This window comes from Eptatretus burgeri, chromosome 10 (genome assembly GCF_056783735.1).
Source record: "Eptatretus burgeri isolate ZD-2024b chromosome 10, Ebu_testis_v1, whole genome shotgun sequence".
In the NCBI taxonomy this organism is placed as follows: domain Eukaryota; kingdom Metazoa; phylum Chordata; class Myxini; order Myxiniformes; family Myxinidae; genus Eptatretus; species Eptatretus burgeri.
The window spans coordinates 56,118,059-56,142,177 of record NC_140970.1 but is presented as its reverse complement, the minus strand read 5'-3'; the positions used below and the strand labels follow the sequence as shown (position 1 = coordinate 56,142,177).

Sequence of the window (24,119 nt, the reverse complement as noted above, 5' to 3'; positions counted from 1 at the left end):
GATAGTTTCTTCAAATAATTTTTCAGCACCTTTATATTAACACTATTTAAGTCACAACAATTTGATCTTTTCAAACATTTTAAATTCTTTCTACCTTTTCAGGAAATACCAATATTCTCAGAAAAAAATGGCCAAGATTGGGGCAGCACATGTTGCATATCTAACCAGAACGGTACTTGGTAGAGGGCATACCCCTGCCAGGGTGAACCGTTTACATTTTGTATCCCACTGATAGGCTGGATCTGCATCCAGACCTTAACCAATATCTAATCAGCTTGTTCTTGTTACAGAACTAACATCCACCGAGTATTGTCATAACTCGTCCACAACTTTTTGTAATATCATGCTATTTATCGTTTTTGGCCGCATCGCTCAATCGTGAAGAATCATTTTAGATATTAAAAAAAAAACTCGTATCTGAATTGATATTTTCTAGCCCCATTAATCCACCCCAAATCCACCTCCTTCAAATTCCCTACTTTCCTTCTTGAAAGTCCCTGTCGTGTAAGGACCTGAAAACCCCTGTAGTGTCTATCTTGTGTACTCCAGCCCATCCCCCTCCCTTCCACAGATCTCCTCATGTCTCTGTTCCCCACTGTTTTGTGCTTCCCTGTCCCACCCCTCTTGTCTCCTGCTCCCTTAAGAGGGGATCTTTAAGACCCTGAAGACCCGTTAAGACTCATAAGACCCCTAAAACTCTTCAAGACCTTTTACAACCCTAATATGCTTGAAGACTCCAAAGACCCTTTAAACTCCAAATGCCCTTTAACACTTTATGACCCCAAGACACTGAAGATCCCATAGACTCCATGAGAACCCTTAGACTCCAAAGAACTTCTGTTTTAGAGCCTTCTGCATGAACACGTGAGGGTCACCAGCCATAATGAAAAGCCCCCCCTACCCCCCCCCCCATTGGTGAACCACCTCAGTACCAAGCTTAGAGAGTGTAAAATAGAATAATTAATTCATTGCTTTTGTTTTTCATTGTTTGTTTTTTTTACATCGTTTTCTTTTTGATTGCTTGTTTTTTTTAAACATTGTTTTTGTGTTTCTTTCTTTAGTTTTGTTTTTCAATCATATTTAGAATCGTTTTTGTTTTTCATTTATCATTTTTACATTGTTTTTTTTTTTTACAAATTTTTTTCTATAATTTGTTTTTTTTTACATCATTTTTGTTTTTCATTGTTTTTTTTTTAAACATAATTTTTGTTTTGTTTTTTTTTAACATCGTTTTTGCCTTTCATTTTTTTTTTTACAGTTTTGTTTTTCATAGTTTTTAAAAAAATAGTATTTGTTTTTCATTTGTTGTTTTTTTTTTTACATGGTTTTTAAAATCATTTTTACATCGTTGTTTTTCATTGTTTCTTTGACATCATTTTTGTTTTTAATTGTATTTTTTACATCTTTTTTTCGTTTGTTTTTTTTACATTGTTTTTGTTTTTCTCTTTTTTTTTTACATAGTTTTTGTTTTTTAATTTTTTTTTTTAAATCATTTTTGTATTTGATTGTTTATTTTCATTGTTTTTTCCCATTGTTTTTGTTCTTCAGTGTTTGTTTTTTCCATCGTTTTTGTTTTTCATTTGTTGTTTTTTACATGGTTTTATTTATCATTTTTACATTGTTTTTGTTTTTCATTGCTTTTTGTAACATCATTTTTGTTTTTAGTCTGTTTTTCAACATCGATTTTGTTTTTCATTGTATTTTTTAAATATAATTTGTGTTTTTCATTGTTTTCTGTTTTTTACATCCTTTTTTTCATTGCTTGTTTTTTTACATTGTTTTTTCTGCATCATTTTTGGTTTTCCGTCATCTTGCTTGCTACTCATCAATTTTAATGGCTCTTAAATGGTTTTAACCCTGGTAATTATGGCCAGATGAGAAAAGGCATACGTCCACTATTTCCACATTGCAGAATCAAAATTGCCGAATTGAACGAAATAAACATTTCTGGGATTAATTCTTACCTGTGCAGTCACTTCTGCCATTAGCACAGTCTTTCCACTACAAGGCCCTCCGTACACAACCAATGGAGAGCTTTTTGTCCTCCGTGTTCCTCCCACCACATAGTCCTTAATGGATCGTAGAGCATCAGCAGGATACACATACAATGCATGTAGACTTCGACACAGAGATACATGATGGACAATTTCTTCATACGCTGGATCTGCATCTGCCTCATACGCCTTGGGTACAGTCATTTCTATAAGATCGATCATGTCCTCATAGAACTGGCGACAAAGACCTTCCACATACTGTTGCTCACAAGACTCTGTGTAACCAAGGCGAGCGTCACACACTGTCTTCGAGGAGTACACTCGCAACTTTGATTCGCTCACACATGCTGGAATGAAAGAGTCTCGAAGCCGATGTAAACGCTGTACAGCCTGTGGGTCACGTCCAGTTTTGATGCCACCAGGTAAGTCGAGGTAGCGTGCCATTTGTGGTATTGCAGCAAAGCGTTCGGCATCTTGGATGGTACGGATGTAGCAAACACAGCGCTTCGCCATTCCTGGTGTAGCTCGCTCTCCCAAAGCAAATGTGAACTCTTCCTCAAGGCCTAAAAACAATTGTGAGAAATAGTAACAGCTGTGAACATAGTCTTATCATGCTGAGCAGAATTTATTTTCTGAACCAAACCTACTGATGACCTTTGAACAGTCTGGATAACCGAAAAGTCTAAGCACTGCTACAAATCCCATAGGGCACAAGTACAAGTTCCATGTCCAATGTTAACTACCTTACTGCATGCAGCATATGTAACATTGAGGTTTCACGATTTTTGTCATTAGAGGGGAAAGGTGAAGCAAACGCTTCTCAATCTGTATCACCAAGCCTGCACAATACCTGACATGAAGTACTTCTGTGTCTGGTTAATTGACAGGTGGCCTTTGCTCTGACAAACGGATGCAGATGAGCGCAGCAAGGTTTTGATGTCAGCTGAGATGCCCATCCATTGCTCATGATCTGCAGCCATTGCTTGGGAATCTGACTGCCCGAGTCATAACACAAACACAAGTGTCAGTTGAGGCTAAATTTCAAATGTAAAGTTAACTGTAACAATAAATAACAAGACTAAACCTGCAGCAACAATGGCCACAAAGAAAAAAAATCCATCACAAATATACATGCATATAGCTCATGATTAATTACATAGATAGTATACAACAATGTGTGGAATTGCATTATGATGATGATGATGATGATGATGATGATGATGATGATGATGATGATGATGATGATGATCAGATCATAATCACAAAACACGATGATCAGATCATAATCTCCTTTGTACATTACGTTACGTATAAATCATAATGATAGTCTTTGTTCATTAACCACAGCTTTGAAAACAAAACATTATGGATTATATTTGTTCAAAATGTACAAGTCTGAAAGTGATAGTCTGAAAGTGAAAGTGATGGCTCAGAGGGTTTAAATGCCTTCCAAATGTTGGCTATCTTTTGTGGGTAAAAATTAGATTTTTCTGAGGACAGCGAGAAGAAGTGCCACTTCTGTTTAGCAAGTATGTAGGACCTCTTGCATGTCAATATCATGAGATCCAAATACACAAGTGATGTCAAAGTTAGCTTGGAACTTCAATAATGCAATCAGGAAGATCTTTGTAGATTCATTGACTGAGCTACAGCAAATATGAAAAATCACTCAGTGACACTTGGCGAAACAGAACAGCACTCGATAGAGCGCATACCCCCGCCAGGTTGAACAGTTTAAATTTTGTATCCCACTGATAGGTCAGAACTGATACTGGTCCTTAACCAAAATCGAATCGGCTTATTCTTGTGACCTAACTAACTCTTCCACCTTGTTTTTTCACAAGTCGTCCACAACTTTTAGAGATCTCATGCTATACATAGTTTTTGGCCCGATCTCTCAATGATGAAGAATCACTTAAAAAATTCTCGTATCCAGATCCGGATTCGAATCTTCAACACAATTGAACCAATTAGTCCTTTTCACACACCCAACCAGTCCACAACGTTTCTGCGGAATCCATCCATAACCTTTTGAGAGATTGTGCTATACGTATATTGTTTTTGGCCCTATTTCTCAAAGGTGAAGAATCACTTGAAAAATTCTTGAATCCGGATCCAGATTCAGATCTTCACCAAGATTGAATCAATTAGTCCTTGTCGCACACCCAACATGTTCACCAAGGTTCATCCTAATCCGTCCACAACTTTTTGAGATATCAAACAATATAATTTTTATCCCCATCTCTCAATGGTGAAGAATCAGTTAAAAATTAAATAATTCTCATATCCAGATCTGGATTCGGATCTTCTTCTAAATTGAAAACATTCTTCCTTGTGGCACTCCCAACCTGTCCACCAAGTTTCATGTGAATGCATCCATAACGTTTTGAGATGTTGTGCTATCTATCGTTTTTGGCCCTATCTCTCAATGGTGAAGAATCACTTGAAAAATTCTCAGATCTGGGTGTGGATTCAGATCTTCACCAAAATTAAGTGTTGCTGTCCTTGTTCAGTCATCTACACACAAAAAAATTCAGAACGATTGCTTGAAAACTGTGGCCAAAATCGTGTGACAAACAGACAGACAAGCAGACAAATGCAACAGCCCAACATACTTGGCAAAAAAATTTTTTTCGCCAAGTGATAATCTAGGTATGACCAAGTGCAGGATATGCTCGATTTACACAGTTGTCAAAGTTTTTGAGCAAATGAGAGCGAGGAAGGAGGTAGTATGCTGGCGGCACTGCATTCTCGTCTCGACGGTACCACGTGTCCAATAAGTGTGTATCCAGTCCAGCAGAAAGGGCCCCCTCTAGCAGACGCTCAAATTCAGCTGCTTCAATTTGCCCTGGAAGCACTGGCTCTCCATACCGCTCACCCAATAATCCCTGTAACACATGTGCAATGTCTTTGCTGTTGTATTCAGTCCAGCTGATAGCTTTTTTGATAACAGTGGAACAAAAAAGAAAGGGGAGAAGACCAACAAAGACACTGAAAACAAAAAAAAAACAAACGCACCACAAAGCAGGGTCCTGTGGATGTACGAATGCACTCATCCAGAAGACTCATGCGCAGTGCTTGTACACAAGCATCATCCCTGTCTGCAAGCTCCACACCCCAGTACACATCCACAGCCTGCCATACATCGATTTGTTCATCAATTACAGCAATCAAAATGGGGGAAAAAAACAAATCTGAAAGAAAGAATATGCTTTAAAAAAACTATTATGACAATAGTCATGGAAGAATAATACATCTCAAATTGAAGTTTATCTGAAATAAATTGTAACAAGTTGCCAGGAGATGACCCAAATGTCCATGTTGATGATACAACTATAATAGTGCCAATTATACAAAAGAGTGATTGACAAATCCTCGAGTTGAGTCTTCAGGATTGGTTCATGAGTTGAGGTCCAAGCTTCAAAGATCGTCTTGAATGGAGTCCAAAGTCTCAAGGGTCCAATTGCAAATTAATTCATTTTTAATTCTCATATTCCAACATCACAATGACATCCCCTTGACACACAAGTTTCTCTCGAATGCCAATCTGTTTTATTTTCCCATATTATTTACTTTAACCATCCTTTCTTGAGATGTGTTCAATAATTAGAGTTCCAATGACTTGAAAATCACTGAATCGAGTTTCAGATTTAAAGACTTGAATCTAAAGGTTTGAGTCCTCACCGAAGTGCTGATGTCGAGTCTTTCATGACCTCCTGAGTCTCGTTATAAAACATGAAGAACTTCGACCTCTCTTTATAAAATGCGACTTGAGTCAGAGTCTTTGACTCGAGAACTACAGGCTTGACATTTTTCTTGAATATTTCTTTCCCTTAAACAAACAGGTGTAATTTCACTGTGATGAGCTAGTACCCTGTTATTGATGTGGGTAATGATCATGGGTTCTATCTCAGCCATGTTCCTGGCATACAGAGAGGTGCAGTTATCAATATATATTTTGGGTTAAACTCCAGTAATTGAGAATCCTTCTACTTTATTATCCAACTTTAAAAAGAATGATCAACAAAAAGTTCTTAATGTCATATTATGACTAGTTTATTAGAATTATATCAGCTGTGGCTCACACCTTCCATCAATTGTTATTCTTTATTATAAACTGTATACCTCTCATATCAATGAAGGGATAATGCAAGGAAGAGTTTTTTTGTGATACTGTTAACTAATGCATCACTTTAGAAAATAAATTCCATGGAAACATCTAAATATGTGTTAGCTGCTATTTTAATTGCTATTTACGAGATAGTTTTAATCCAACATGATGTAAAAACTGTCGCACATTTACCTTTGAGCTGTATAATTTGTGTTGTATGCCTGACCCGACTGCAACCTCAGATTGGTGATTGCAGGCAGGGCATTGCATCACAAAGTTAGTTGGTGGACATAAAAAAAATCGCATCATGTCCTTTACGAAGAGTTAGTGAGTTAATGTGGGTCCCCCTGAACAAATTCCAAACCTTCAGTTGACCATCAAGCCTGGCAAACCGGTTCATGAAAGATTTGGGCCAATAATTTCCCCTGGCTGACCCCACAAGAAGGTGGGAATAATTGGGACCATAAGATAAATAGTAGTGTAAGATTGGCTTTAAACATTAGGGACATAAAAATTAAGGTTAAAAACAGAATTTTCCTTGTGCTGTGTCAGTCTATGTTTACATTTTGTGTTTAGCATAAAATGGTGTCAAAGAGATAAAGCTATGGTGCCAGATGTTAACCCCCACCCCCCAGATTTGAAAGCAAGCAAATGACGACTGGGGAAGAGCAAAGTATTTTGATGAGTAGGGTTGGCCATTATGACAGGACTGGATCAAACCAGCAAGAAAATCCAGTTGCCGAGGTCACCAAAACTGAAAGTCAAACTCTGAACTTCGCATTCACAAAATTGGGGGAAAAAATGCAATATTAGGTCAATGGATGAGAGAAAATTGTATACAACAAGGAGCTGATACTTCAGGTCCCCCACCTTTTTTGGGTGGTATGAGGAATAGATCGATGTAATATGAAAGCTAAATCCAAAACAGTTTTTGAAATATCGCGTACACAAGCTGAGTTAACGAAGATGGTTGCCATGGCAACAGAATTCAGCCAATCACAGCCATAATCTAATCAGGTTGAGATAATGTCATGAGGAATAAACGTTTGTAATAGGAAAGCTAAACGTTTAACGGTTTTTGAAAGATCACGTACACAATAGTACAAGGACGGCTGATCGGTCAGTCAATCAGGTGTTGGTCATTCGAGTGTCAGTCGGTCAGACGGAGGTCATTTTAATGTCCCCCATCTCTGACATTGTCGGAGGGGCAGGGGACAATAAATGGAGTGGTAGTGATTTGCAATATGAAGATGGCAGCGTGAGTACTTGAATATAACCCAATCAATGATAGGTTCATATCAGTGTGGTTGAAAAGACATTCAGTGAACACCACCATCATTCAGATATGCTCCAACCTCTGCAGCAGATGAAGAAAATGGGGAGGAGTTTTTTAGAAAGTTGCAGAAACTGAAAGAACAAGTGCCAAAATAAGATGTATAATTATTATGTGAGATTGAAATGCAAAAGTTGGAGAAGAAGGAGCACCAGGGATTGCAGGAAAGCATGGACTTGGTATCCAAAATGAACCAGGGAGTGAATGCTGGAGTTGTGGGTGGAGAATGAGCTCGTAATTGCAAACACATGGTTCAAACAACCCAAGCACAGACAACACATGGACTTCACCTAATAGACAACATAGAAATCAGAGTGACTACATTCTAAGCAATAGAATAGAGAAGTGCTACGCAGTCTAAACACACTAAAAGGTGCAGACTGTGAAACAGATCATGAACCCCTTGTGGCAAAACTCGAATCAAACAGAGTAAGGTGAAAAAATGAAAAACTCCACCAGTTATGACCTCAAAATGTATCTAAACAATATGCAATAAAGGTTAAAAGAAAAAAAAGATTTGTACAGCTGGACTTGGTTGACAGAATGCCACACAAATTGTGGCAAGAGGTTGAAGAGATTGTAAAAGAAGAGGCCAAAACAACATCCTAAAAGCCAGCAGAAAAATGATGGTGAAATGACAGAAGAAGAGAGATGAAAACCAAAGGCATATCAGGAGTGGACATTAAGCTGCTAAATGCCGACTTCCAACGACAAGCGAGGAAAGACAAAAAGACGTATTTTAAAGATTCATGTATAGATATAGAAAGTGACAACAGAGCAGGAAAAACGAGATATTTTTTAAAACTAGAAGGACACTCGGTAGAGCGCATACCTCCCCCACGCAATGCCTGATCCACGGGAACATATCGGGCCCAATACATTTTTCAAATATCACTCTATATATCGTTTTTGGCCCTATCTCTCAATGTTGAAGAATCATTTAAAAATTATAGGATCCGGATTCAGATCTTCACCAGAATTTAATCAATTCTTCCTTGTCACATACCCAACATGTCCACCAAGTTTCACCTGAATACGTCCACAACTTTATGAGATATCATGTTATATGTCGGTTTAGCCCTATCAATGGTGAAGAATCATTGAAAAAAATTATCAGAGCTAGATCTTCACCAAAATTGAATCAATTCTTTCTTGTTACACACCCAACCTGTCCACAACTTTTTGAGATATCCTGCACACAGACAAACAAACAAGAAGACGACATGCAGAGCACGATACTTGCAAAATCCATGAAACAACTTTGACCTCAAAAATAATTGGTGGTTGAATTAAATGTCCAAATATGCAACTCCTCTTCAAATTTCAAGTCAATCGGATGAAAATTGACAATTTTAGAAATTCGGCAAATGTTGACCTTTTGGCCGAGGTTGACCTTGAAAATAATTTGTGGTTGAATTCAGTAACCTGATCTGCAAATCCTCTTCAAATTTCAAGTCAATGAGATGAAAATTGAGGATTTTAGAAATACCACCTCAGTTGTTGACCTTGGGACTATGTTGACCTTTTGGTCAAAGTTGACCTCAAAAATAATTGGCTGGTTTGATTCAATGACCTGAAATGTAAATTCTCTTCAAATTTCAAGTGAATCAGATGAAAATTGAAGATTTTAGAAATACCACCAACGTTGTTGACCTTAAGACTATGTTGACCTGTTGGTCGATGTTGATTTGAAAAATAATTGGCTGGTAGAATTCAGTGATCTGAAATATAAATCGTCTTCAAATTTCAAATCAATTGGTTGAAAATTGAGGATTTTATAAATACCACCTTAGTTGTTGATCTTGGGCCGATGTTGACCTTTTGGTCGATGTTGACCTCAAAAATAATTGGCTGGTTGAATTTATTGACCTGGAGTATAAATCCTCTTCAAATTTCAAGTCAATCGGATGAAAACTGAGGATTTTAGAAATCTCACCTAAGTTGTTGCCCATTGGCCTATGTTGACCTTTTGACCTCAAAAACAATAGGCTTCTTCCTTATGACAAACTCTACCATCTGGTGAAGTTACGTGAAGATCGGTTTAAAATTGTGACCTGTAGGCGGCAAACAGACAAACAGACGGACAAAGACAGAATAACAAAATTGACTGACCAATATACTTGAAAAATCTTCGATTTTGCAAGTTACAAACAAACAGAGAGGGGTGAAAACATAGCCTACTCCACCTCCGGTGGCAGAGGTAAAGATCAAGGAGATTACAGAAAAGTTTAGATCTCGGATTGGTGTCCTAACAGTAGAACAGGAAAATATCCGAAAGAAGAATCAGGTGAAAGAAAAATGGAATGACTATACCGAAACTCTGTACAAATGAGATAACAATATGATGGCAACCTTCGAAGAAAGAATATGAGCAAGAACCAATAGTGATGGAATGTGAGGTACATGCAGCCCGGGAAGAGCTGGCAAATGGAAAAGCACCAGGTGCTGATGGAATTCCAATAAAACCCTAAGGTAGTTGTATTGGGGAGGAGGCAATCAAAAACTTAACTATCTGTACACAGATGTGGAGCAGGATTGTATGGCCGAAATTGTGGAAGCAGTCAATCTACATACCATTGCCAAAGAAAGGGGTCCAAGAGAATGTTCAAATAACCTAATCATTGCCTTGATTTCACATGCTTGCAAGATTTTGCTGAAGATCACTCAACACGGAATAGAAGACTCCATTCAGTGAGAAATGCCAGTTCAGCAAGCAGGTTTCAGAAGAGGAAGAGGAACTGGAGATCAAATCGCAAATCTGAGATTTATTAAGGAAAAAGCAAGGGAATATCAAAGGAATGCGTATCTCTGTATTATAGATTGGATAGTAAAGCCTTCCATTTCGTTAATCATGAATTGATGTGGATTTTGTTGAGAGAAATGGGGATGTCGGAGCACCTGATATGTGTGATTAGAAACCTGTTCACCAAACAAGAAGAGAGTATGAAGAGACAGGATGGTTTGGAATTGGAAAAGAAGTCAGACAGGAGGTGTATTCTCTCCTCTCACTTGTTTAATCGGTATCGTGAGTACATCACGAGGAAATCAAACTTTCATGACATCGAGGCTGGAGTCAGGATTGGAGGAAGATGTATCAACAATCTATGGTATGTTGATGATATCACTCTGTTGGTAGAAAGTAAAGAGAACTTGATGAAACTGCTGCAGACAGTGAAGAAGGAAAGTGAAAAGGCTGCTCTTTCTTAAAACCTAAAGAAGAATGAAATTGTGTCAACTGAGAAGATCAATGTGTTCACTTTGGGAAACAATCATGTGGAAATAGTGGAAAGTTTTATCGTCCTTGCTTCGAAGGTTGAAGTGAGTGGAGAATGTGGAGGAGAAATGAATGGATGGTTATCATTGGGGAGAACATTGGGAAGGATCGATAAAGATCAGGAAAGACAAAGATGTGATAACAGAAACCAAGAGAAGGTTGGTAAATGCTCTGGTATTTCCAGTTACAATGTATTGATGTGAGTCGTGGACAGTGAAAATAAAGAAAGGAAAGAGATTGATAGTTTTGAAAAATGGTGTTGGAGATGAATGGATAAGGATTCCAAGGACAGCAAGAAGAACAAACAAATCAGTGCTTGAATATATTCGAGTCGGCCATGACTTGATGGAACTTGATAATTAAGAAAACGGTGTACCTTTCACGCATTTCTCAGTGCTTTCGTTTTATGGAAATAAACGAGATCATTGTAATAAAAATTTTATCCTTATATAACAAGGACTTGCAAAATGCTTTCCAAGCTTCCGAGAGGATCCGGTAAGCATTTGTCAGATCTACCAGCTACTGTTATGTAATGTACACAATGTAGCATAATTACTCATTTTAATTATTGGATGCCATATTTGGTTTTCTAAAAAGAAAGTAGAAAAAGTTTTTTTAATTTTTTTTGTCAAAATGTCCCAAGATCCCAATCTTGAAATCAAAATGTCTCAATGTCGAAAAATGAATCTTGTTGAAAAAAAAAATTCATTCAATGAACTTAGCGGGACGATAAGCCAGGTGTGTGTCCTCTTCATCGGATCATGCTCAACGCCACACGAGACTCCACCAGCAGTTTAATATATATATTAAACCTTTAACTTCTAAAATAATCAGATTAGAAACTCTGCTTTCCTTTAATTCCTGTCTTTCTTCAGCAAAGTATGACGTCAAAACATGACAGTGTAACTTACACGATGCGCCAGCAAGTACGTAAGAGCGTTCTTAAGGCAGACAACTCTGTGCAGCAGATATTCACAACATACAAGTCAAGAGAATGAATGATCATAATCAAATTCCCATGTCAGCTTGAGTGCAATGAATCGTCAAGAGTATAAACGGTATCACCCTGACATTCTACTTAGTCTAATATGTCATTGGACAATCGAGCAAACTTCATCACAGCTAGAAGCCACAAACCCATGACAAATGTGACTGTTATGTGGGATGCATTGTTAGCCTTCCATTCGGCTTGATGTCAAATGAGCACCTCTCTCAAAAGAGGGCACTCAACCATCGCATGAAAGGATTTTAAGTGACCCAACTGTCGAACCACATCTGACTTGTTTTAAATATCCCTTATGAAATAAAGTGCATAATTCAATTTACATTTTACACTACAATTTCAATACAAGCCACAAACCGATATCATGTGTTGACAAGTGACGTGCTTTGAACATACTATTCCGTACACGGTATGTTCGTTCAGTTTTCACAATATACATTATTTTATCTATCTCAATCATTCAGATGTTGCAGCGCCCCTGCCAAGTACTCAGGATTTTCACTTACGTCCCTTCATCACTTTGTAGATGTCACTTTCGGTCTCTTCATCACACCCAGCCTTGCTCTGTAAACTGTCAATTCAGGGCCGACTCCTTTATTTGTTTACAGATTTGTTCCAGATACAAACAGCGAGTTTGCTCTCATTCACATTTTGTCTTTTGCTTCACCTTTGAAGACAGAATTCCTCTCCTGACTGGTAACAGGAATTTCAAAGCTTGTTCCGGTCTGTCACATAACTTTAAGGAGGTCAAAATGGCCGACTTAGTAAATTCCTTCAAAAATCTTCTTCTCCAGACCCACCAGTCAGCATGCTACCAAATTTGGGTTACAACATTAGGACAGGGCCCAGATAAGCTACAGGTGCAGTGGTCCGATATTTATTAAAAAATGAATGTTAAACAAAAAAAAAATTATTGATATTTTCAAGAAGCTATTTATCATATAAACGAAAACACTATCTTGTTAACAGTGTGTAAGCATGTTATTGTTGCATGATTGTTATGTTGGCATAACACTGAATATAACAGGACTATAATGTGCTGAATAATCAGGCAATAGGTGTTTTGTACTTTTTCCAAGCAAAGCTTTCCTGTCACTGGAAACTGTAAAGGTTGTGAAAATGGTTCCGTTTCCAGAGATAACCCAACCCCAAGGGTTGCTGTATTGGTGGTCCCCTGACTGGCTTGAGGAAGCAATGAACGTGCACATCTTCAATTATGTTGGAACTTGTATTCCCATGGTGACACCATTAAATCTGAAAATAACAATGTTCAAGGTTCCTTAATTAGAAACTGTTCATGTGTGTGTTCATCTGCTTGAAATCCATTTTCAATTTGGCTTTTACCAAGTAACTAAGTGCATAACATGATCCTATCATCACTCCCCAAATGGTCCTTTCTCCAGCCTGTGCCATACACTTTACAATTCAAATAGGAATGAAGAATATCTCAACGGTCACCTCAGTTATCTTGTCTGTACTCAACTATCATTTCAATCTACTCTCAATTCTAACTGTCATCCGAGAGCATTATATCATCCATATTCATTGTATGGGTGTTGTATTATCAAAGTGAGAGGACATTAAGCTGCCTGTTGCATTTGTTTGCACTTCCTTGCGAGCATCAAATATTTAAAGATCCTAGTCTATGAAACCAACATCCATCCCATCTGTCATATCGATGATCTATGACTACAGTTTGTCTTATCGAGAGGATGCACTGCAGTAACTCACCACCCCCCCCACCCCACCCTGTTCCCACGGTCCTCACAGTCACACAAATTGTCTCATCAGAAACCAAAAGAGTGATGCCATTCTACTAACCACATCACCTCCAAGTTTCGCTTAAAGTCACAAATACTCATGATGGATTATGTTAGATGTATTGTCATTCTTCATCACCATATCTGGATCAAAATCCTGGAATGGCCTTCCAAGTATCATCACATGTTAGCCATCCTTATAGGAATTGCAGCAATTTAAAGTGAAGGCCCGTCACAATCTTCTCAGGGAAACTAACAGTGAGCACTAAATGACAACTAACAGTGAGCACTAAATGACAACTAACAGTGAGCACTAAATGACAACTAACAGTGAGCACTAGTAATCGCTAATCACAGCCATACCTGGAAGTCCAAGCCGTAGTTGTCCCGGCAAAACTCACGGAGTTTGGGAATGACGTGCTGGTGAAGTGCACGGCGCTCAGCCTCTGTGTCTGAAGAAGCACAACCAAGACATGTCGGTTCAAGTCCAGGTATATTGTGAGAGCTGACCTTTGCTTGGTCAACATGGTGAGACACTCAACAGTGAAACTTTCAATTCAAGTTCCAATCAAACAATCTTTTCTTGGGCAAAAAAATAAGTCAAAATAAACAAAAAAAATTGATTCTGATTTCTGACCCAAATGACAAACATAAAGCCATAGCATCATTATGCAGCTCAACTATACGGCATTATCCTCAGAGCATTGGAGCAATCATCAATGTCATCAAAATATTTTGAGGTGGGAAAGGATTATATCTTCCAACCTCCTACATGTTCCCTCCTTTGACAATCCCAATTGACCCTCATCATAGCTCTTTAAATGATCAAAAAGCAAAACTGTGAGGTGTTGTGAAATAGAAAAAGACCCCAAAAATGCTGAGACATTACGGATAACTCGAGATTATATTGTGTTCAAACACTCACTCTTTACAATCAAACCATTAACTTGTAAAAGCAGAAAGAGCAGAATCAAACAGAAGACCAAATACTGTGCATTGAAGTCATGAGAAGGAACAAGCTGGTGTTGGCTTAGTGGTTAGGGAGGCTGGCTTGGGATCTTAGGGTCCTGAGTTCAAGCCCTGTTGGATGCTAAATTAACACCAGGTGGGGTTGACTCAGCCTGTCATCCTTCTGAGGTCGGCGAAATGAGCACCAGTGTACTGGTATCGGGGCACAGAATCAGCGGCATAGTCACACCCCAACAAAATGATAGCTACCGGCAGCCAAGCTTCCATACGCAAAAGGAAGATCAGAACGAACCCGAATAAGTAAAGAGCAAAAGATGGAGTCATCAAGAGGAACCTGGATAGGATTCGGGTTTCAGCCACTACTCCGAAACCCTCAAACCCATCCAGGCGCAGCCAAGTGGCCGAGCAGAAAAAATTCTGCAAGAATTCACTTCTCCTTAGAGAGATAGAAAACAAAAGAGAGGAATAGAGCATAAAAGAGATGAAAGAGAAGAAAAATTGAGAATTAGAATCAATAAAGAGAATTGTGAAAAAAGTAGAAAAAAAATGTGAAAGGAACAAAGAACAAAGATGACGAGAAGAACTCGGACAGATCGATTTCAGCAGTTACTACCCAGGCTCAAATGCAGCATCATGTACAAGCTACCAGAGATCGGTCAACAGGGAAGCACAGTCCACGAAGCATCAGGATATGGCACAAACATCATGAAACCGAAGACCAAACGCTGCGTTGCAGTCATCAGAAGGAACCCCAATAAGTAAAGAGCAAAGATGGAGTCATCAGGAAAGAGACTCAAAAATCTGTCAATCGAACACGATAAATACTGTGGATTGAGTCGAGGGGGGAAAACATAAAGTTGGAATGGAAGAGTAAGCAATGAAAATTTGCTCCTTTACACTGATTTGGAACACAATGTCCAGCCATTCAAGGCATAGTGTTAGATTAAAAGCCTCACTGGCCTACCTTGCTGTACTTTATCCAAACTTTACCCCCGTCAGTTAAAGGCTGTACCACGAATGACTGGCCAATGTACTGCACTCTGTATCGTGGGTGAATGATCAATTATAATACGGATTAATCGACTCGAACAATGACAATATCATGATGTTGGATCTGGTGTGAAAGCCATTGTTATTAATTTTTTTTTATTTAATTCAAGTGAACTTTATTCAAATATTAGCTCAGCTGGCTTAAACTTTTTGGAACTCATCAGCATCTTACAATGTATCATTGACATGAAAGATAAATTAGATGACAGATATGGTTCATGTACTGTAATGAAGGTGTAGCATTTGCGTCTTGTCATGGGAAAAGTGATCACCTATGAAAAAATATGTGCAACCACTTTCCCAAAAACACGTTTGGCCACAACAAAAATCCTGCCACTCTATCAATAGGAAACTGCTTGAAATGTCCTGTCTATTGACGCAGATTTGCCTCATTTGATGGATGGGTTCCATAAAGCTACAGGTCTACAATAATGACATGTGATGAAAGTGCAGATTGTCAATGTACATGAAGTAAGTTTGGTCATTCTCTATAGAGATGTCAAGCCATCACCATCTCCAGAAATACTTCATCTCCATCAGGTCCATTTGCATAATTCTTCACCTGCTCTGTTGGCTATTGTGATGAAAAACGTCAAAAGATATCATGATGCTAAACCAGAAGAGGATTGTGGTGTCGTATTGTGGCATCATAATGTGGTGTCATTCTTCATTGTTTTTCTTCTTCTTCGTTCTTCGTTCTTCTTCATCCAACACAATCCCACAACAAAATTAAAATGTCAAAAGATGTCGTGATGGTAATCCATAAGAGGATTATGGTGTTGTATCGTGGCATCGTAATGTGGTGTCATTCCGACCTTGTTTGGTTGCTTTTTAGAGACCTAATCCGTCTATGTTTTGACATTTTTCTTAAAATGTTTTTTTTTCTTCTTGTTTCTACAAAAAATTTTTGTAAGTAATAAAATGCTTTATGTTTCACAGATTTTGTTGTTTTGGAATGGATTAAATCCATCTATGATATTAGCCCCCGTTGGACTTAGTCCGAAACGGGGGCTTATGGATTTGGTCTCGACTTTCGTGTCCGTGCGTGCATGCGTACCTCTGCAACCATATCTCGGACATGTACAGACCGATTTTATTAATACTTGGTAGAAAGACAACACATGATGGTTATACATATGCATATCATTACAATGTGTAATGGAAACAATTATTTGGATTTTTCAATCTAGGACGCATTCAAAACCATATTCATCCACGAGGCGAGTCAACCAAGTGATGCGAAGGGGGATGCCACCGGTCACATGACCTCGAGCTCACGGCGGCGACACTTCACAGGTAATAATATGAGTGTTCTATTTATTTTCAATGTTTAGCATATTTTGTTGTTTTGGGATGGATTAAATCCATCTGTTATTAAATTGTTTTGATACTTGTCTCAGTTGATTTGGGTGTTGGTTTGGACATGTATCGCTTTTGGAATGGTTCTGTCCAGTTTCCATTTCATCCCCTCACGATCCTGGGCTTGTTTGATTGAGTCAACATTTACGTTCGATTTCTTTTCGTGATAAAACGACTAATGTTTAATATATTTTGTTATTTTAGTACGGAGTAAATCCATCCATGTTATTAAATTGTTTTAATACTTGTTTCAGTTGATTTGTGTGATGGTTTGGACATGTATTGCTTTTGGAATGGTTCTGTCCAGTGTCCATTTCACCCCCTCACTATCCTGGGCTTGTTTGGTTGAGTCCACATTTATGTCTGATTTCTTTCCGTAATAAAACGATTAATGTTTGATATATATTTAAATTTTGGGTTGCGTGCACTAGCCCAAAGACAGAGTAACTTTCTCGCATTGGAATCACCATCATGGCTTCAGCAGTTATTGAGGTTGGTTGGGCTACAGTTTTACATTGTTTTGAGAGGGGAAGAAGCACAAGAAGTACAAATTGGCGTTTTAGTGATCTCTCGTTGTGGTACTTTAGCAATGTATTTTGGCGTCTTTTAAAGTCTTGGTAGTTCAGAAAACGTTCGAGAATAAAAGGTATGGCTCTTCAACGTTTATGTCTTCACTCGATAGTAGTTAATAAGCGCATCATTGTGTACACATTTGAATGGGCAGCCCTTTTTCCCCCGTATCATCCCTCTATATGGAGTATTACCGGACTCTACGATACCTCAATTTTCTGCATGAAAACCATCGACATCATAGAAGTATGGGAAGTATAATACTAAATACTGTAACACCGTTTGTGTGTTTGACTTTGATGCACTCGTGCACTTCTGGATGGAATGCGTTGAAAACTGGTGGTGGTATTCTGGCTGTGCACGGTTTTCGGTGGTTAAACAAAAAAACAGCCAATTTCAGGTCATAAGAGTGGGGAAATTGACCTGTCCATAAGGACAGGGTCTTTGTTAGTAATAATAATAATAATAATAATAATAATAATAATAATAATAATAATAATAGTGATCTCCTCACAACACCAGCATTTGCTTCTTTTTTAAAAACTGAAAGTTACTGTTGTGCTTGTAAATTCGCTTATCAATCCGAACTGCTCAGACTGTCTTGTTCTATGAGCTTGTTAGTTCTTGTGGGCTGGCAGGATAGCCGAAAGCTAGGCAAACTCACTTCTTACCTGTCGAGCATGGGTTTGAATTCTGACCCAGCTATAAACTCCCATCCTTGTGTTTCGCAGGCAGGGAGAGGCATCTCAGCATGTGCCGTCCTTCGGATGGACATTGAACTGGGCGTTCTATCTGTCGGCATTAGTTAGTGGACATTAAACATCCCACGGTGTCCTTCACGAAGATAGGCGAGCTATCGCGGCACCATGAACAAATTACCAATTCGTACCTGAACCTATAGAGAGAACTGCATCAGGAGTACCGCTGTACCCCCAGCCAGTTCTACAGTATTTCTCTAATTGGGGGGGGGGCGGGGGAGGGGGAGAGAAATTGCCATCTTTATGGAGTCCATCGGCATTATTTTCCAAATCCATTCCATTGGGACCATCCTCTGTACAGAGCGTCGGTGCTGCTGAAGCAGTCTCCTGGGCTATTGGGCACAATCCTGGACGGGTCGCCACTCCTACACAGGATACTGGAATGGCTCAACCATCCCAGAAAGCTGGTACTCATTTTGCCAACCTCGGAAGGATGACAGGCTGAGTCAACCCCACCTGGTATAAATTCAACGGCTGAGCAGGATTTGAACTCAGGTCCCTAGAATCCCAAACCTGTCACCCTAACCATTAAGCCAACACCAGGCATGTGGCATTATTTTGCAGATGAAGAAATTATTTTTTGCATCTCCTTTTTTTTGTTCAGTTTTGTGTTTGTACATACATTGTTATAATGTAGCTCCAAGAGATGCCCTAAGTAACATAAGTGAATGAACATGAGTTTTAATGATGGAACAGCCAAATGAGGCAGTATGAAGTAAATATGAGTAAACTGCTATTCAGTGGAAGTGACAACTAAAATAACAGCAAAAAGGGTCAAATAAAAAGGGTGGCATTTGAATTGCCAACAAAGTATAAGACCCTACTCAAATTGCTCGATACCGACTGGTCGGATTAAAATTGGTGAAAGCCAGTGGGTTCGCCAGTATCAAGAGTGCCCTGGGAAGTTATCATTTCCCCCATGCCCAGTTGCTGTGTTTGTCTGAAGTCGTCAGGTGTTGTCTCATGTATTTTTCTGCAGGTGTCTGATTACGGTAGTGTTGCAGCTACTACATGAGCATTGGACTGTTGAAGAAAACGACGCAATTTTTTCTTGCAATTCATTCTCTCTTACCCTCTTTCGCCCTCAATTTTCCCTGATATTCCGATTTGAGTGCTGTGCTGCAAGCACGTCCTCACCCTCTACATTTGCACTGATGAACACACGGACACAGCGGGCCGGTGTTGAGATCAAGAATGTGGATGACTCTGCACACAGCACCCCATGCCGCGGTGCACCCGGTCTGCACCCAGCCATGCCTTGGTGTCCGTGTTGCCACGAGGCCTTCAGGGCTGTGGTCGCATACACATCTGAAAAGTGATGAAAGAAACACGATATATTTTCAGGCCATTAGAGTCAGTTGCAAATAAAACAATATAACTGGGGATATTAAGGTTGGGGATAGAAAATGGACCAAGAAAAATAAGAAAATACGTTTTTTCTTGTCGACAAAATCAGGCTCATGGAAGAGCAAGGCCAAAGAAAGTAAAAAGGCAGCATAACCATGATGTGGGCCGTGGTTCCCTAGTTGGATACAAGCAAGGAAATGAGTGAAGAATAACAGAGGTGAGAGGGGAGGGGAGGTAACATAACCTGCAATTCAAAGGGAAGAGTGAGGTCGGGTTAATGGGGGTTAAAATATTGTGGGCATGGATGGGGGAGAATGAGAGATGGTGAGCACTGCTGGCTTAAAGCCCTGGTGGAGTGCAATATTGAACCCTCCAAGAAAGCAAGTTCCATAAATGGGAGAAAAGATGAACAGATGAATGGAAGTGTATGGTAAGAGTTTAACCTGGAGAGTATTACTAGATCTGGACACGTGCATACTGGAGAAGCTGGGAGGATAAGGGAGTTGGGGGGGGGGGTTGGGTGAGAGAGGAGAGTGAGCTAGACAAAGATGCCTGTCTGTAATGTGAGAGCAACAGGCCTTCTGCTTTGGCCTCATCACGAAAGACGCAAACGTTGAGTGTTTTAGAGGGACAGTTTGGGTTCTCAGAACTTTTTCAGATTTATGATGTCAGAGCTCTCGGATATGAGCACTGAGGATTTAAGAGCTAAGGCTATGAGAGATAGATGCTGAGAGCTCCATTAGGATCAGAGCTGGGGTTCTGAAAGCTTGGGTTAACAGAGATAGGATTTCGAGAGTGAGGATTGTGAGAGCTAAGGTCATGAAAGCTAATATTGTGACAACAATACTTATGGGAGCTACATTTCCGAGAGGTAGGGTTCTGAAAGCTAGCATTAGGAGAACAAGGTTATGAGAGCTAGGGTTATGGAAATAAGCAAATGTTTTGAGAAGTATTGTTTTGTGGGCAAGGTTTACAAGTTGTGAAAGTCAGGGTGATGATGGCTAGGTTTGTAAGAGCTTGGTTTATGAGAGCTGGGATTGAAATCTAGGTTTCTGAAAGCAAGCTTTCTAAGAGGTAGGGCTATGAGAGAGGGTTAGGAGATCTCGGGTTATGAGATCTCGGGTTTATGAGAGCCATGGTTATATCTAAGGATATGAGATCGAGGATTATGAGACTTATGGATGCGAGATCTCGGGTTAATGAGAGCTATGGTTAATGAGAACTGTGGGTAATGAGAGATATGGTTAATGAGAGCTATTGTTATGAGATCTCAGCTTATGAGATCTTGGGTTAATGAGAGCTATGGTTATTGAGAACTAAGGTTATTGAGAACTAAGGTTATGAGAGTGAGACTTAAAAACAGTATAGGATGATGAGCAAACTTGTGTTCTGAGAGTTTGAGTTCTGAGAGTTATGGCTCTTTGAGCTGGGGTATGAGAGCTGTTGGGTTATGAGATCTGGAGTCCTGTGAACAAGGTTTACAAGTGCTAGGTTTGTTAGAGCTAAGGTCATGAGAGCAAGAGTGAGGAGAGATAGAGTTAGGAAAGCAAGCTTTCTGATAGGTAAGGTGAGGAAAGCAAGGATTCTGAGAGACGTCAGGTTAGGAAAGTTGCAAGGTTATGAAACCTGTATTTTCATGAGAACTCTCTTCATGAGAGCCAGTCTAATGAGAGTCTGCATTCTGAGAGCCTGCATTCTGAGAGCCTGCGTTCTGAGAGCCTGCATTCTGAGAACTGGGTTTTGAGTGCTTGGGTGCTGGAAGCTTGGGTTATGAAACAGTGTGACCACTCCTCATTTTCATAAATGCCAAGGTGAGCCAATGAAAAAAAGCCAAGAATTCACAAGGTTTCGGAAAAGCGATGACAAAAGAAAACCTATACGCCAAGAAAACCTATAGAAAACCAAGATGCCAAGGTGAACAAAGAATAGCCAAGATCTTGTGAAAAAAGCCAAGGAGTGGTCACACTGTTATAAAAGCCTGGGTAATGCAGAACAACAGGTACGAGATTTAGAGTTCTGAGAGTTAGGGTACTGAGAGTTGGGGGGGGGGGGTAGAGATTGGAGGGATGGGACATTATATGAGCACAATGTTGTGCTGAAGATCCCTGAGAGTGAAATTATTTTGCAGATTTGCTCATATCGTTGTCTGTGGCATAATGAACCTGCCAGTATGGTTCTTAAAATGCTGAAGGAGCCCACTGTGGGTCGCATTGATCAGTTGTTCTGATCCCTCAGCTTGATCCTTTTCCTCTCTTCATTCAAAAAAAAAATGTACAACAAAAACTATTCACGACAAAAAAAAAAACCACAAACTGAATCTGCCATGCACACTTCCTCCTTCATTCTCTATTCCTTTTCAACATCCCTAAACTGAACCTGCATTGAATGAAATGTTTCTTCCTTCAAAAGCTCTTAGAAAATTTTAGAAAATGCATCTTGTTTCTCGTGACTACTCCATCAGGAGCAACCTATGCATTCTTCTTAATCACAATCTCTTCCTCTCCTTTTTCACAAGGTTTATTTCACAAAACCTTTTCACTTCTGAATGCTAAGTTCATCCACCCTCCTCTCACACTTACAACTACACTTTCCTCCATGCCTTCAATGGAAAACATTTTTCCCACCCCTCCTATGAAATCTGTGTCTGTATGTTCAGTTTGGAAATCCTGAGAAGTCAATTTTGCAGAGGTTGTGTGCACACAACAATCAATTCCCCTTCATATCCATTAATGGTGTCAAAACCATCAATGTCAGTACCCTTTCCCCTCTCAGTTTCCCTCTCTACCCTTCTCCTCTCTGTCCCTACCAGCTTCAACCCTGCCAATCAAACATCTGAGGCCTCCGCTCCAACCTGACAGATCTCTCAATCCAGGCCGCTGCCGATAAACTGGATATCCTCTGTTTAACAGAAACCTTCATCCCATAGGACATCCCTGCTCCTTCGTGCCTCTCCCTGGCTATTGTCCCCTCCAGTTTGATCAAACTCAACCACTTTCTGGTGGTGCAGTGGCACTGTCCATTAAGAACTCCGTTTCTCACTGTCAGGTACTTCTCTTACAGATCCCAAACCTCAGAACTACCTCTGGCTGTGACTTCCCCTCCACTCCCACCTCTTATTTTTCTGTGTTGTACCATCCTCTCCAAACAGTGACAACTCCATTTACTTACATCTCCATCTCCATCCCTATCCCTATCCCTATCCCTATCTCTCTCTCTCTCTCTCAACCTCTCTCTCTCAACCTCAACCTCTCTCTCCCTCTCCCTCTCCCTCTCCCTCTCCCTCTCCCACTCCCTCTCCCTCTCCCTCTCCCTCTCCCTCTCCCTCTCTCTCTCTCTCTCTCTGACAACGTGGATCAACTTTGAACCACTCATCCTCACTCTCTGTTCCTCGTTATATGGTGATTTCAATTGTCACCATGCCAATTGACTGGATGTTGGTACCACTCTCGCCAGTCATGGCACTTCAGCAAAGAACTTCAGTGATACCATGGGACTGACTCAATCCTTAAACTTTCCATTTAAATTGAAACATCTGCTGGAACCCCTCACCCCTCTCTCTCCCGAACCTACCCCGTCTCTCCCACCCCTCTCCCTCATTCTGACACTGACCCCTCTCTCTCCGACCCCTCCCCTCTCCTCCCCCCCTTTCCTCTTCCCACTCTCTCTCCACTACTCTATCTCCCTCTTCCAACCCTCCCCTGGTCCCTTACCCCTCCCATCAGTTGAGGGAATGAGCATGTACAAATTAGATTTAGAGTGAGCCGACTGGTGGGGTGCAAAAGTCGCTGCATGTACAAGCATGCATGCAGGCAGGCAGATCTTTGTCAGGAAGATAGTGTGGGTTTCAAATGCTCCTGCCCGAGTTCTCAAAATGTGTGTGAAAAAAAAAATGAATATTAAAAAAAGTATATGTATGTACATATATATATATATATATATATATATATATATATATATATATATATATATATATATATATATATATATATTGTTACGGTTCTCGGGACCGTCTGCATACAACATACCAGTGTCCCAAGTCAGTTATTCCATGAAGTATATGTGTAGACAGAACCCCTCCTTATGTTTAGTGGGAAATCAAAGGGGTGCGTTGTGATGTTTCTTTTAAGTTAGATGAATAAATCTTTATATCCCCACTCCATTTCATTGCAAAGGCAAATCCACGATAACCCACGGTACCCTCTGCCTGCTTGCCCCTCCTCTCGCTTGCTACTCGCGCGTGGGCTGAACAACCGCGTGTTCACCTACTCGCCGAACCGGCGACTCGCTGTCCGAGGTAAAATCCTCTTCCAGTAGTTCCTTTTTGGCGAGTCCGCATGTGTGGAGTGGGCGGGCTTCCCGGTATGGCTGAAACCTTCCCAGAAAGGGCGGACCCATGGAAGCCCCGTCCAATCAAGGCGGATAGTGACGTCAGCTTCACCAGGGCCCCTCCCCGCTGAGGGAGATGAATAAATTAGACACCATCCTCAGGGTGGTGTGCTTGGAGTTCGGAGAGTTCATGAAGTGCTGAGACAGTGCGTTACGTGCTGGAGTCTTGAGTTCTTTGGGGTCGTTCGTCGTCGTGTTGGTGTGC

At 40.0% G+C, this 24,119-nt stretch overlaps 1 protein-coding gene and 1 long non-coding RNA gene across 4 annotated transcripts in view; one reads left to right on the top strand and one right to left on the bottom strand.

Moving 5' to 3' along the window:
• The window catches only part of LOC147018623 (uncharacterized), a 63,965-nt gene that overhangs the window by 29,702 nt on the left and 10,144 nt on the right, over window positions 1-24,119 (top strand). Inside the window, exon 5 of the long non-coding RNA XR_015062471.1 lies at window positions 16,685-16,790. This is a non-coding gene — a long non-coding RNA (uncharacterized LOC147018623). The remainder of the gene's footprint in view (window positions 1-16,684; window positions 16,791-24,119) is intronic.
• Window positions 1-24,119, bottom strand: part of NWD2 (NACHT and WD repeat domain containing 2) — a 55,606-nt gene that overhangs the window by 21,366 nt on the left and 10,121 nt on the right. For all 3 annotated transcript variants that reach the window (XR_015062469.1, XR_015062470.1, XM_085898473.1), the window contains exons 2-7: window positions 19,319-19,489; window positions 13,839-13,927; window positions 5,013-5,129; window positions 4,679-4,882; window positions 2,845-2,989; window positions 1,965-2,557 (exon numbers count right to left, since the gene is read on the bottom strand). Coding sequence is in view for 1 of the 3 variants with exons in the window: in XM_085898473.1 (XP_085754599.1) it covers window positions 1,965-2,557; window positions 2,845-2,989; window positions 4,679-4,882; window positions 5,013-5,129; window positions 13,839-13,927; window positions 19,319-19,436 (1,266 nt within the window). In the remaining 2 variants the exon portion in view is untranslated. The remainder of the gene's footprint in view (window positions 1-1,964; window positions 2,558-2,844; window positions 2,990-4,678; window positions 4,883-5,012; window positions 5,130-13,838; window positions 13,928-19,318; window positions 19,490-24,119) is intronic.